General features: G+C 38.7%; 1 protein-coding gene across 5 annotated transcripts in view; it reads left to right on the top strand.

The window, feature by feature from the left end:
- rnf220a (ring finger protein 220a) overlaps window positions 1-12,964 on the top strand; it is a 404,962-nt gene that overhangs the window by 378,285 nt on the left and 13,713 nt on the right. For 2 of the 5 annotated variants that reach the window (XM_078408442.1, XM_078408440.1), the window contains exons 14-15: window positions 11,146-11,220; window positions 12,351-12,431. The exons of 1 other annotated variant lie outside the window; for it this stretch is intronic. In XM_078408442.1, the coding sequence (XP_078264568.1) occupies window positions 11,146-11,220; window positions 12,351-12,431 (156 nt within the window). The remainder of the gene's footprint in view (window positions 1-11,145; window positions 11,221-12,350; window positions 12,432-12,964) is intronic. 2 more of the 5 variants (XM_078408445.1, XM_078408443.1) reach the window with 1 other exon arrangement.

Genomic DNA, 12,964 nt, shown 5'->3' with positions numbered 1-12,964 from the left:
GAGACTAAAGCTCCATGCTTTATTCCTGCCAAAATACCTGCCACCCCCTCCTCCGCAAGACTCGCCAGTCCATCTCAGACCCCACACTTTGGAATTCCCCACACACTTTGGAATTCTTCCGCTGCAGAACGTGGACCATTCACTAATTTCCATTGCATTTCAGTGATCTGACTAACTTCCACTGGCAAAAGTGTGACTATTGGCAGTTCTGCAGCTTGAAAAGATACACCAATCAAATACAAAACAAACTGGCACCCTCTGGCGTGTGTCTGACATCTGTGGGAACAAAACACAGTGACAGTTCTCTTCAATCTTTCAGATAGTTTGAGTCATTGCTTTTATTGGTTTATCATTGTCAGGTGTATGCAGATAACAGTAAAAAAAATCATTTGTGTGGTATCCAGACAAATCATACCATGCGCACAAGTACATCAAGGTAGCGCAAGACAGAAAAATTAAACTGAAGGCAGACTGCAGTGTTAAAGCTACGGAAAAAGTGCAGATAAAAAATTGCAAGAGCTGCAACGAGCGAGATTGGGAGAACATGTATTCATCCTTAGCAAATGAGAAAACTGTTGAAGCATATGATAACAGTGGGAAAGAACACATTCTTCAATCAGAATCTTGAATTCTTGAATAATGACCAAGGTCTCGGGGTACTCGTATTCAAGGCCATTGGTAGTGGTGAATACCTCATCCAGTTCAAGCTTCACCTCCGCATGGGGAATATGTAAACTGTTGTCAGAATAGCTGAAGTGAATACCCGCAGTAGGCAGAAGCGATGACACTTGCCCATTAGATATTCCAGGTCTGAGGAGCAGGAACTCGCCAAGACTGTCACATCGGAGCATGATGACGTGTTGATTAGGAAGCAGACACCTCCGTCTCTTACCTTATCTGACGACATTATGTTTCATCCGGTGAATTGACAAGTCCTCTGGTTGTATGGCACAGTCAGGTGAACCAGGTGTGAACTATGTCTCAGTTAAGTAGAACACCCAACAGTCTCTCAATTCGTAGAGATAAATGAATCTAGCTTCGATTTCATTTTTCTCAATAGCTTGAACATCTGCCACGAGTATTCTGGGAGGAGGTGAGGCCATGAAACCTTAATATTTCAATCTCACCTGCAGAGCAGCACTCTCCTCTGCTTCCCGGATAAATGGTTGCATCTGGTTGTTCATTCCAGAAGATAGGTGAATGTGTCTGATGGGGTCAGGGGGTCGGATCACGGCTTTGGGCGTTCCAGATGATCAGGTCTCGCTGTTCAGTCAGGCCGCGGGGCTGGGTGGTGATCCCACCAATCAATATACTTACCGGGTTGGGTCTTACCAGACAGTGTGGTAAGTTGCTGGTCACTCCTATTATTGTACATCATGGTACCAGCGTTGGTATCCATGTTCCGTCGATGCTCCAGGACGTTGGGGCCTCTGTTCTGCTGTGAGGTCGGCTGCTCCAGGTGGATAATATTTTATCTTGGATCATGGAGTCGGCCACTTGTCGATCGCCTACCCATGCCCTCCAGAGCTGCTGCCTGACCTGCTGAGTTACGCAGCACTTAGTCTTGTTTTTATTTTACAAGTAAGTCAGCAAGTCAGTGTAGGTGATGGGCACATGTCGTTGTAAGTGATCGCATGAGTGTAGAGGAAAGAAGTTCTGATTCCAACTAGATCTTTATTCACCTAATTGTTATCTAACTGATTTACACATTGTGTGTTGTATTTCCTTTCATTACATGAGGGTTTATACAACTGTCTCTTAAGACTTTTCGAGAAAGGTGCAATATAAATTCAATGCGTTTCTTTTCATACTCTAAATATTTGTCCGTTTGGATTGTTCTTTCTTATCAATCTTATGTGCTTTTGATGCCAAGTAATTTTAAAAATATTTTCCAACGGACATACGAAATCGACTAAAATACATCTGGACGAAAAAACAGAATCTCTTAATTAGCCAACGATTGCCTGTATCATGAAATGGTGCTCATAAGATTCAAAAGACTCCCCGAACACTGAAAATCAGTTTTGATGTGGCAGTGAATTTGTTCTGTTTAACATATTTAAATACAGGTGTGAAACTCTCTCCTTTGCCAAGGATTGGAGTTAACATAGAACAGTACAGCACAAGAATAGACCCTTCGGCCCACAATGTCTGTGCCGAACATGATGCTAAAATCAAATCTTATTTGTCTCCACATAATCCATATCTCTCCATTCCCTATATATCCTAATGCCAAAGCAGGTCTCTTAAGTGCCATTATCATATCTGCCTAAACTATCACCTGGCAGCGCAAACCAGACACTCTGCCCTCTGAATAAAATAAAAAGCTTGTCCCGCACATCTCCTTTGGCATAGGAGGGGCATGCAGGGAAATTGATAATGTTCTATTTGTTGTTATCTGTAGTTCGGATCTGGACCTGGCAATGATCTTGCAGCATTATGCAGATGATATTTAAATTAGATTAGAAACAGTAGGTGTCAAGTTGGATATTTTTCTAAAAGTAAATACCTGACAATATATTTGTAGAATGCTCCCCATTGTAGGAGATCCTTCAACATTATTGATATGGCTTATAGGTAGAATAAATAAAAACTACATCTTCAGGCACATATACAAGCAGCTTGTATAAAATCTACACGATATATTGTTTTTACCGTGAAGCAGTCACTAGATTAAAATGATATCCTGGATTATAAATATGTGATGCCATAATTATTGTTGGATATGAAGCTAAATAAATATCAACCCATTCATCTTGCAACGCTAACTACCAATGACCATGAATCAGTTTAAGGATTGTTATTAAAACCAGCCTAACCACTTGTTAGTCAAAAATAGAGGGGACTCGGGTTTTGTGGATGTATTGAGCTTATTTTTCTTGAAGCAGAAGAGGTTACAAAAGGATGTAGATTGCATTTAATAAGCAACTGCATGATTATCTGAAAGGAAGAAAGTTGCGGGGCTGTTTGGAGAAGGCTAGGATTGGGAGTAGGATCCGCTGGATTGCTCTTATAAGGAATTGATAAAGATTAATTGGGCCAAAGGCCGCCTTCTCACTCTGATCAATTGTGATTTTGTGAATAACGTCGTGGAAAAGAGAAGGGCCTTTGATAAGATCCCACACGGGAGATTGGTGAGCAAAATTAGAGCACGTGGTATTGGGGGTAGGGTGTTGACATGGATAGAGAATTGGTTAGCAGACAGGAAGCAAAGAGTAGGAGTAAACAGGTCCTTTTCAGAATGGTAGGCAGTGGCGAGTGGAGTGTCACAAGGCTCGGTGTTGGGGCCACAACTGTTTACCATATATATTAATGATTTGGACGAAGGAATTAGAAGTAACACTAGCAAGTTTGTGAGTGATACAAAGCTGGGTGGCAGTGTGAACTACGAAGAGGATGTTCGGAGGTTGCAGGGTGACCTGGACAGGTTGAGTGAGTGGGCAAATGCGTGGCAGACGCAGTATAATATAGATAAATGTGAGGTTATCCACTTTGGCGGCAAAAACAAGGAGGCAGATTATTATCTCAATGGCGTCAGGTTAGGTAAGGGGGAAGTGCAGTGAGACCTGGGTGTCCTTGTACACCAGTCACTGAAAGTTGGCGTGCAGGTACAGCAGGCAGTGAAGAAAGCTAATGGCATGTTGGCCTTCATAACATGAGGATTTCAGTATAGGAGTAAAGAGGTTCTTCTGCAGTTGTATAGGGCCCTGGTAAGACCACATCTGGACATCCTTGTAATTGAGGCAGTGCAGCGTAGGTTCACGAAATTGATCCCTGGGATGGCGGGACTGTCATATGAGGAAAGATTGAAAAGACTAGGCTTGTATTCACTGGAGTTTAGAAGGATGAGAGGGGATCTTATAGAGACATATGAAATTATAAAAGGACGAGACAAGCTAGATGCAGGAAATTGTTCCCAATGTTGGGGGAGTCCAGAACCAGGGGCCACAGTCTTTGAATAAAGGGGAGGCCATTTAAAACTGAGGTGAGAAGGAACTTTTTCACCCAGAGAGTTGTGAATTTGTGGAATTCTCTGCCACAGAGGGCAGTGGAGGCCAAATCACTGGATGGATATGAGAGAGTTAGATAGAGCTCTGGGGGCGAGTGGAATCAAGGGATATGGGGAGAAGGCAGGCACGGGTTACTGATTGTGGATGATTAGCCATGATCAAAATGAATGGCGGTGTTGGCTCGAAGTTGCCGAATGGCCTCCTCCTGCACCTATTTTCTATGTTTCTATCAGATATGCTGTCTGTGCATTTCTTATTGAAATTGCTGAGAAGCTGATAACTCGTTAACTTTAGAAAAGTTCAATGTGACCAAGTAATCAAAAGCTTAAAACTAAGCATTCATGGTAAAACATGGATATAGAACATAGAAGAGAACAGCACTGGAACAGACGCTCCTATAGTGATCATAATGTCAAATTAAACTAATCCCATCTTCTTGCACATGATCCATACCCCTCCATTCTCTGCTTGTTCATGTGCCTGTCTAATCCATTTAAAACATCACTTTCATATCTGCATCCACCACAGGCACTAGGAGTATGTTCCAAGCACCTACCACTATGTAAAGAAAACTTGCCTTGCGCATCTGCTTTCAATTTTCCCCCTCTCACCGTAACACCTCTCACCTTCTAATATTTGAATTTCCACCGTGGGGGAAAAAGACGCTCATTTTCTACACAATTACATTTTCGTAAAGGGAGCTTTGAAATTTACATCCTTGAAAGGAGGTGAATGGAAGAAGTCCATATAGAAGTGTATAAAGATTTATGAGAAGTAAGAAAGTATTTTTTTTAACAAATGATATCTCATTTACTGGACAAGGTGGCACATAAATAAACAAGTAATAAGAAAAAATTTGGAACTGATGTCCGGACATGCTTCATCAGTAGAAGTAGTATCAATAACAGGAATAGGCTTCCACACAGAGTAATGAAAGCAAAATCTTGTTATCCAGGACGAAAGGTTAGTGAGCTCACAACATTGTCATAATTATGAAATACAGAATGTATTGCTATTGGTTTATGTAGCGCATACATTCCCTAAATATTGTGAAACCCACTTTGATCAGTTTGCATTAAGATCAGACTCGTCCAAATAACAAAACAGCATGAACTTTAAGGTAACAATGAAGCCTTTGGGAACTAGTAATCATAACATCTTAGTCTTCGGATGTTTGGCAGCAAGCAACAGAAACTTTGGAATGTTTCCAAATACATTTCAAAGGGACGAAAAATATCCAAGGAGAAGCTTAACAGGGTTATATCACTAAAATATATTGCTAGAAGTGGAACGGTTTTAAAGCTATAATGCCCAAAAGATAACAATGAACAAAGCAAAGCAATTATAAGTTAAACAGATGAATAAGCAATGCAATAAAAAGGGGGGGGGGGGGGGGGGCGAGGAGGGAAACAGGGATGTCCCATCATGGTTTACAGAAACAAAATGAAGAATAAGAATGACCCCAAGCAAAGCCAAGTGACAGTCACCAAGATTTGTAATCCTTCCTCGTCCTTTTCAACTTCTCTGCAGTATTTAATATATGATCGCACAATCCTCCTCTTGCAGCTCTCGTCTGTTGTATAGTTTAAAATGAATGCCTTGCTTGATTCCACTTTTATCTGAGTGATGGCATTTCTTCCCACTCTTAAAATGTTGATACCTTGAGCATGTTGAGTAACTTGGCAAAATTATTTAACACTATGACCTCAACAATTAAAGACAAAATGTGGGATTGCATCTGAATGTACATTAAGCATGCAATCCTTGTGCAATGAGTGATGACCGACTTTGGGATAATGTAGCATGGTTTTCTACAGATAGGTTACAACTGTATTCATCAAATATTTATAATGCACGTTAATAATCAAAATTAAATGTAGATTACTTGACGACGCTATTATTTACAATAAGGGAATAGTAATGCATCGTTTCTCCCCTGCAAACTTTTCTGTGTTCGATCCCAAGAATGGCTGATGAATCCCTAACTCCACAAGCCCATCTTGGCCCAGTTCCCTAATGACTTTGGCCAATGAAGGCCAGTCAGTATCAGCTTTTATATTTATTGTTGAGCTGTCTTAATTTTCCATTTGCAGAATCAGAGGCCCACCTTGTTACCGCTGTTTTCATTATTTAAATGAAGGGCATGTCATCACATTTTAGACCATGATTCTTAATCATTGGTTCTGCCAATCATTGTAAATAGTTTCTCTTGTTATGTTTTGAAAATAGTCAATTTGCATGTTATGGTTCTAAATTCCAAAACATGCAACCCTTGTTAGACAAATTTAGGGTCAGGGTATTATTCCAGTAATCTTAGGCAGCATTCTGTCCCGAACTTCATATCCTATAAAAGTATAATGCCAGGAAATGTCTTTATTCCAGTTATCCTCTAACCAGGGCATTCATTGTAAGACCATCTGGAGGTTGATGGTACCACTTTATATCAAAAATGTTTTACAATGATTTAGATCATCTCTGCAATTGGAAAAAAAATCAGATAAAAAAGTTTAGGAATAAACATGATTAGTATATGATGAATGGGGTTGGATTGGCAGAGGAGTAATTAGTTTGACCTGCTTAATTGTTGATAGCGGTGAATATTAAAGTGCAACTTTTGTCAGAGATTAACATGGTATTGGTCAACCATAAATTGAAGTATAGTATTCAGTTCTGGTTGCTGCAGCACAGAAACATATCTCGGTATTTGAGGAGATTGACATCATTTGCAGAGATAGCTTGTATAAAACTATTTCCAATTGGTATTTTAGTGCCATCTTGTGGTAGATACCCAATGCATTTTGTGATTGTTTAAGAAAGATCTCATTAAGTTGAAAGACTTTAGCCTTTATCTTCAAATGTGGGGGGAAAAATCAATGCCATTTTGCTATTCCCGTATATTTGTAGCAAGAGTATGGAAACTGAAACTGCAATCTTTTTTTTAAAATGTCGTAATATTTGTGCATATTTCAAAGCCATTGTGGATAGTATGCCAAAGTGATGCAGTTCTAGAGAGAGCTACGCAGATTTTCTGAGTGATTTTCTTTTTTGCTTTCTCCTGAAGATGTTGAATTGTTGCCCCAGTGTTTGGCTTTGCAACCATCCAAACATGACATTCATGTGAGATTATTTTTGAGATGCTCTCAGTCAGTCGTACACTCACTTGGGATCTCGCTTTTATAAATGACCTCAATGGGGATTGCAAGGGATCTCTTATTCTTGAAATACTTTTTTGTTGTTGCTCTGCAGCTAACTACAGAAATTGTTATTAAAACCTGCACCCTACTTATCAGTATGGCTTATCCACTTTCTAAGCCATTACAGTGATTGTAAAATCTGGCCTGTGATGTTCTTGCTACCAATCTCGAATGACTATTGAACAATAGTGTGAACATTCTTTTCAGAGAGAGAGCGAGAGAACATAGATTGATGTTTTAAAGAATTTTAGAGCTGCTTAAGGATTTGCTCAGCAAATAGATAGAAGAAAAGTCTTTGATTTTGTTGGTTTTAATTCACAAAATGCTGGAGTAACTCAGCAGGTCAGGCAGCATCTCAGGAGAAAAGGAATGGGTGACGTTTCAGGTCAAGACCCTTCTTCAGAAAAATTGATTTTGTTGGGGTTTGCTTGCAGTTCTGTATGGAACTACTAACATTTCTCAATAAAAGTGCCAGTATATTTAGCATTTCCTATAGGAATTGTAAACTTACAGAATTTAAAACTTAGTAGTAAAGTGCAGTTGACCATTTCCCAACCATGGAGCAGATTTTGCTGAGATGCTGGGGAATCTGCTTTTAAATCTGGCCCAACATGTGGCTAGGAAAAAAGAACAGATATATTTTAAATATATATTTGTATTGAGTTAAAGTGAAATGATTTTGAAAAGTTAACTTGCCTTCCCCTTTGCTCCTATTCTATGCTGGGTGTCTGTTGGTCTCAGACTGGCAGGATCTGAGATGCAATTTTTATTTTTCCCCCCAAGCCATGTGTAATTTTCCAAACTTATCAGTAAGTCCTGGATTTGACATCACGTGACTGGAAGACTGGTATCTGCTACAATTTCAAAAACAACGCCAGATTTTTTCAATCGGTTCACCCAGTAACAGCTAATAAAGTCAAGACTATTGTTTTCAAAGTTTCTGCATGTGTCTGTGCAACATTTACAAACTGCACATTTCTTAGGCATAAATTTAAACTTTAAAATGCAGATGTTTCGATCGCACGAACAAAAAATGCAATGCCATTTCTACAGTACAGAAGATTGTAGACTGAGAGAATTGACCATCAGGACACTAACCTTGTTGCTGAAATTTATAAATCATGGGGAGAAAATCCCAACTGTTTGTTCAGTGGTCTGATAATAACAATTTAATTAGATTGGCTTCACCCACAAAATTCATCTGGACGTTTTTGACAGTTGGGTGATTGTCAAAGTGGCAGGTATGAATTTGACATTTTAAAACTATAAGAAAATAAATTCAACTGAAAGGATTGAAACATTTGAATAATTAATTTGATTAAATAATACCCAAATGATTGAAATGAATTTGTAACGTCCTTTGTTCCTCCTAGCCGTACAATCTCCATTTAGGTGTATGTGCTTGTGGATTCTACACACTAGAATTAGGGATCAAATTCACCAGTGTAAATGCTGAGGAATCCCAGAAAATTCCTGATCCACAATAGAAATCCATGCAGAGACCAAACCGAGCATAGCTGGACTGTTGCCATTAGAACTCCACTTGTAGGATCACCTCTTTTGCATTTGTGCAAGCATCCAAAACTTACCAAATGTTATGCTGAAAAATAGCAGCAGTTTTGTGTGGAGACACAAGCCACAAGAAGAGATGCAATAGCAAGAGCACTGAAGAAGCTGTAAAAACAAAGAACCAGAAATGTTTTTTAAAAAAACATGAAGGTGAATAGAGAAAGCCTGTTTCCTTTGTTTGGAAGATATTGGAGAGGGACCATCAATTTAAAATTGTTTACTGATACCGAGAAACATGGTTAGGCTTTACAGAAGGAATTGTTGAAAGTATAGAATATTTTTGGGGGGGATTTGATAGGTCAAAGACCTATATCAATCAAAGACTTTTTAAGAATAAACATTTGAAGCAGAGAAGAATGCAAGGCAATGGAGGGAAAATAACTTGCTAGGATTGCTCCAGTGAGGAACCAGATAGAAACAGTTGACCAAATAAAGGCCTTCCCATTTTGCAAGCTATAGTTCTATAACTTCAGCAGTGAGGATAGAAATGAATGTTATTTGATTACAATTACAGTGCCCTCCATAATGTTTGGGACAAAGACCCATTATTTATTTATTTGTGTCTGTACTCTACAATTTGAGATTTGTAATAGAAAAGATCCCATGTGGTCAAAGTGCACATTGCCAGATTTTAATAAAGGCCATTTTTAGACATTTGGTTTTACCACGCAGAAATTACAGCAGTGTTTATACATAGTCCCCCCATTTCAGGGCACCATAACGTTTGGGACACATGGCTTCATCGGTATTTGTAATTGCTCAAGTGTGTTTAATTGCCTCCTTAATGCAGGTATAAGACTGTACCTAGTCTTTCCTCCAGTCTTTCCATCGGCTTTGGAAACTTTTATTGCTGTTTATCAACGTGAGGACCAACATTGTGCCAATGAAAGTCAAATAAGCCATTATGAGACTGAGAAACAAGAATAAAACTGTTAGAGACATCAGCCAAACCTTAGGCTTGCCAAAATCAACTGTTTGGAACATCATTAAGAAGAAAGAGAGCACTGGTGTGCTTACTAATCGCAAAGGGTCTGGCAGGCCAAGAAAGACCTCCACAGCTGATGACCGAAGAATTCTCTCTATAATAAAGAAAAATTCCCAAACACCTGTCCGACAGATCAGAAACACTCTTCAGGAGTCAGGTGTGGATTTGTCCACGACCACTGTCCGCAGAAGACACAATGAACAGAAATACAGAGGCTACACTGCAAGATCAAACCACTTGTTAGCCGCAAAAAATAGGATGGCCAGGTTACAGTTTGCCAAGAAGTACTTAAAAGTTGTGGAAAAAGGTCTTGTGGACAGATGAGACGAAGATTAACTTATATCAGAGTGATGGCAAGGGCAAAGTATGGAGGAAAGAAGGAACTGCCCAAGATCCAAAGCATCCCACCTCATCTGTGAAACACGGTGGTGGCGGTGTTATGGCCTGGGCATTTATGGCTGCTGAAGGAACTGGCTCACTTCATTGATGATACAACTGTTGATGGTAGTAGCATAATGAATTCTGAAGTGTATAGACACATCCTATCTGTTCAAGTTCAAACAAATGCCTCAAAACTCATTGGCTGGCAGTTCATTCTACAGCAAGACAATGTTCTCAAACATACTGCTAAAGCATCAAAGGAGTTTTTCAAAGCTAAAAAATGGTCATTTCTTGAGTGGCCAAGTCAATCACCCGATCTGAACCCAATTGAGCATGCCTTTTATATGCTGAAGAGAAAACTGAAGGGGACTGGCCCCCAAAACAAGCATAAGCTAAAGATGGCTGCAATACAGGCCTGGCAGAGCATCATCAGAGAAGACACCCAGCAACTGGTGATGTCCATGAATCGCAGACTTCAAGCAGTCATTGCATGCAAAGGATCTGCAATAAAATACTAAACATGACTACTTTAATTTACATGACATTGCTGTGTCCCAAACATTATGGTGCCCTGAAATGGGGGGACTATATACAAAACACAGCTGTAATTTCTATATGGTGAAACCAAAATGTATAATAATGGCCTTTATTAAAATCTGACAATGTGCATTTTAACCACGTGCAATTTTTTTTCTATTACAAATCTCAAGTTGTGGAGTACAGAGGCAAATAAATAAATGATGGGTCTTTGTCCCAAACATTATGGATGGCCCTGTTATGCAGCACTTCATGAACGGCTGTGATTGTTTCGCACACTTTTTACATCCCTAAACATAATTATTTACATAATCCCTATGCATAATTATTCAATACAATAAAATTCATCGGTAAATTTGGTTGTTGAACATAACTAAATTAAGATGAAATCTGAGCTGTATGTAGTTTCCCTCAGTTTCTTCTAACAGCATTCTTCAAAATTAGTAAGTTTATTTTTTATTTTGTTCAGGACTCCTACTCGATGCCCCTTACATCAATCCAGTGTTGGCACGTTCATTGTGAGGAATGCTGGCTCAGAACATTGGTAAGAATCTCCTTCCATTTCTTTAAGTTCTTTCTCCCTATCCGTCATCCTGCCCTTGTGCCTTCAGGGAAGAGTGTTATAATCTGTTCAAACATTGGAGTACAGAAGGAAGCAATTAATAAGAAAATGCTCATCTGTTTCGCAGCCAGCATTTTCCAATACACAATTTATTATATAAACACTTTCACAATGTCCTTTAAAATTTGCTTGCTGTGGCGGCTTGTTACTAATGTTACCATTAAACCATACCCTGAAGACAGTAATAAAGTTGGAATGCTGGGCCCTTGCATCTTTAATCAAAATGAATGCATGTAATCTTGTTACTTCTGTCTTTTTCTTATGAAACTGGGCAGTGCATGGCAACTGTGTTTGTGTGAGTGTGTGTGTGTATGTGGCTATGTAATACTCATTGGTTATTCTCATTAACCTGGTTCTATTTAAACTAAATCTTCCTTTAATAAGGAAAAGAAAGGAACATTTTAATGATTATGTTGTGAAGATCAAATATAAAACACATAAAACAACCAATGCTATAACCACAATTAGTGTTCTAAAAATTTGAAAGGATGGGGTGTTTTTGCACAGCTTTGTATTAAAAAAAAATCAATAAACTAAAAGCCATATATTTACTGCTACCAGGGTTGAGGTAAGTTCATTACAATAATTAACATACTCCCTCAGATTTTGATTAACCATTTCTTAAGTTATAATTATTTTTAATAGCTTGAAGTTCCTTTGTTCATCCAACTCCCTGCAAAATTGTAGACATGGGGGAGTGTGAAGTAGCTTGGCAATGAGTGATGCTTTTGCATTAAGTTCCCAATTTTAGTGTGCTGGATTTGATTAGTGTTACATTGATCAACATTCACATTTTTTTATGTGCTACCAGTTCTCACCATTAGCTTAGAAGCTGAAAGATTTAGTTTATATTAAAATTTGTGGTTAATGGGCAGCACCTCACTTGAATCTTCTGGGCAACAGGAGATATTGATAGTCAGTGTAAGAGTCATGCAGTCATTCTTTGGACTTGAGGTACAATTAATTGACTGCTAGACCTCATGCTAAAGTAATGTGTGTTCAATATCAGGTGTTCTTTACATGAATTCCAACAGTTCTGCCTCCCATTACAGATTGCCTGGCTGAACAGATACAGACAGTGGAATAGTAGACGGGGACAATGTGACACTACAGCTGTTCCATGCAGTACAATGGTGTGGAAACAGATTGATTTGGTATTGTGTACATGTGCCAAAAATGAAGATATTGATCTTTTAATACTATTTCTCCACATTGGGCATGGGGAACTTAAATTATAGTTAACCTAATAATCACACCTGAGAGTGAAATAGGAATGTATTTCCACATATAAGTTTCTATATATATATGGAACACGAACACGATTTTTCCAAAATGTGTTATTGATTAAATTTTGGAGTGATGATTGGCTTTGGTTGAAAGAATAATGCTGGATCAAAAAGATTCATATAGCAGTTTTTAGAAAAATATCACAACATATTTCACAGAGATGAAATCAGCCAGAAATGGACATTGAACCAAAATTGAAGATATTACGAGGAATGTCTAAAGCATTGATCAAATAGATGGATTTTATATAGTTATATAGTCTATTGGTCAAAATCTGACCATCAGTAGTGAGATGGAGAGAAGTTTTGTGAATGTGCTGAAAGTTGGAGGAATAGAGGGTTGCATGAGTTTTGGACCAGATTGAAGAAAATGTCAGTGA

The sequence above is a fragment of the Rhinoraja longicauda genome, chromosome 11 (assembly GCF_053455715.1).
Source record: "Rhinoraja longicauda isolate Sanriku21f chromosome 11, sRhiLon1.1, whole genome shotgun sequence".
NCBI classification, from domain to species: domain Eukaryota; kingdom Metazoa; phylum Chordata; class Chondrichthyes; order Rajiformes; family Arhynchobatidae; genus Rhinoraja; species Rhinoraja longicauda.
The sequence above is the reverse complement of the archived record's forward strand: the minus strand, read 5'-3'. Positions and strand labels throughout refer to the sequence as shown.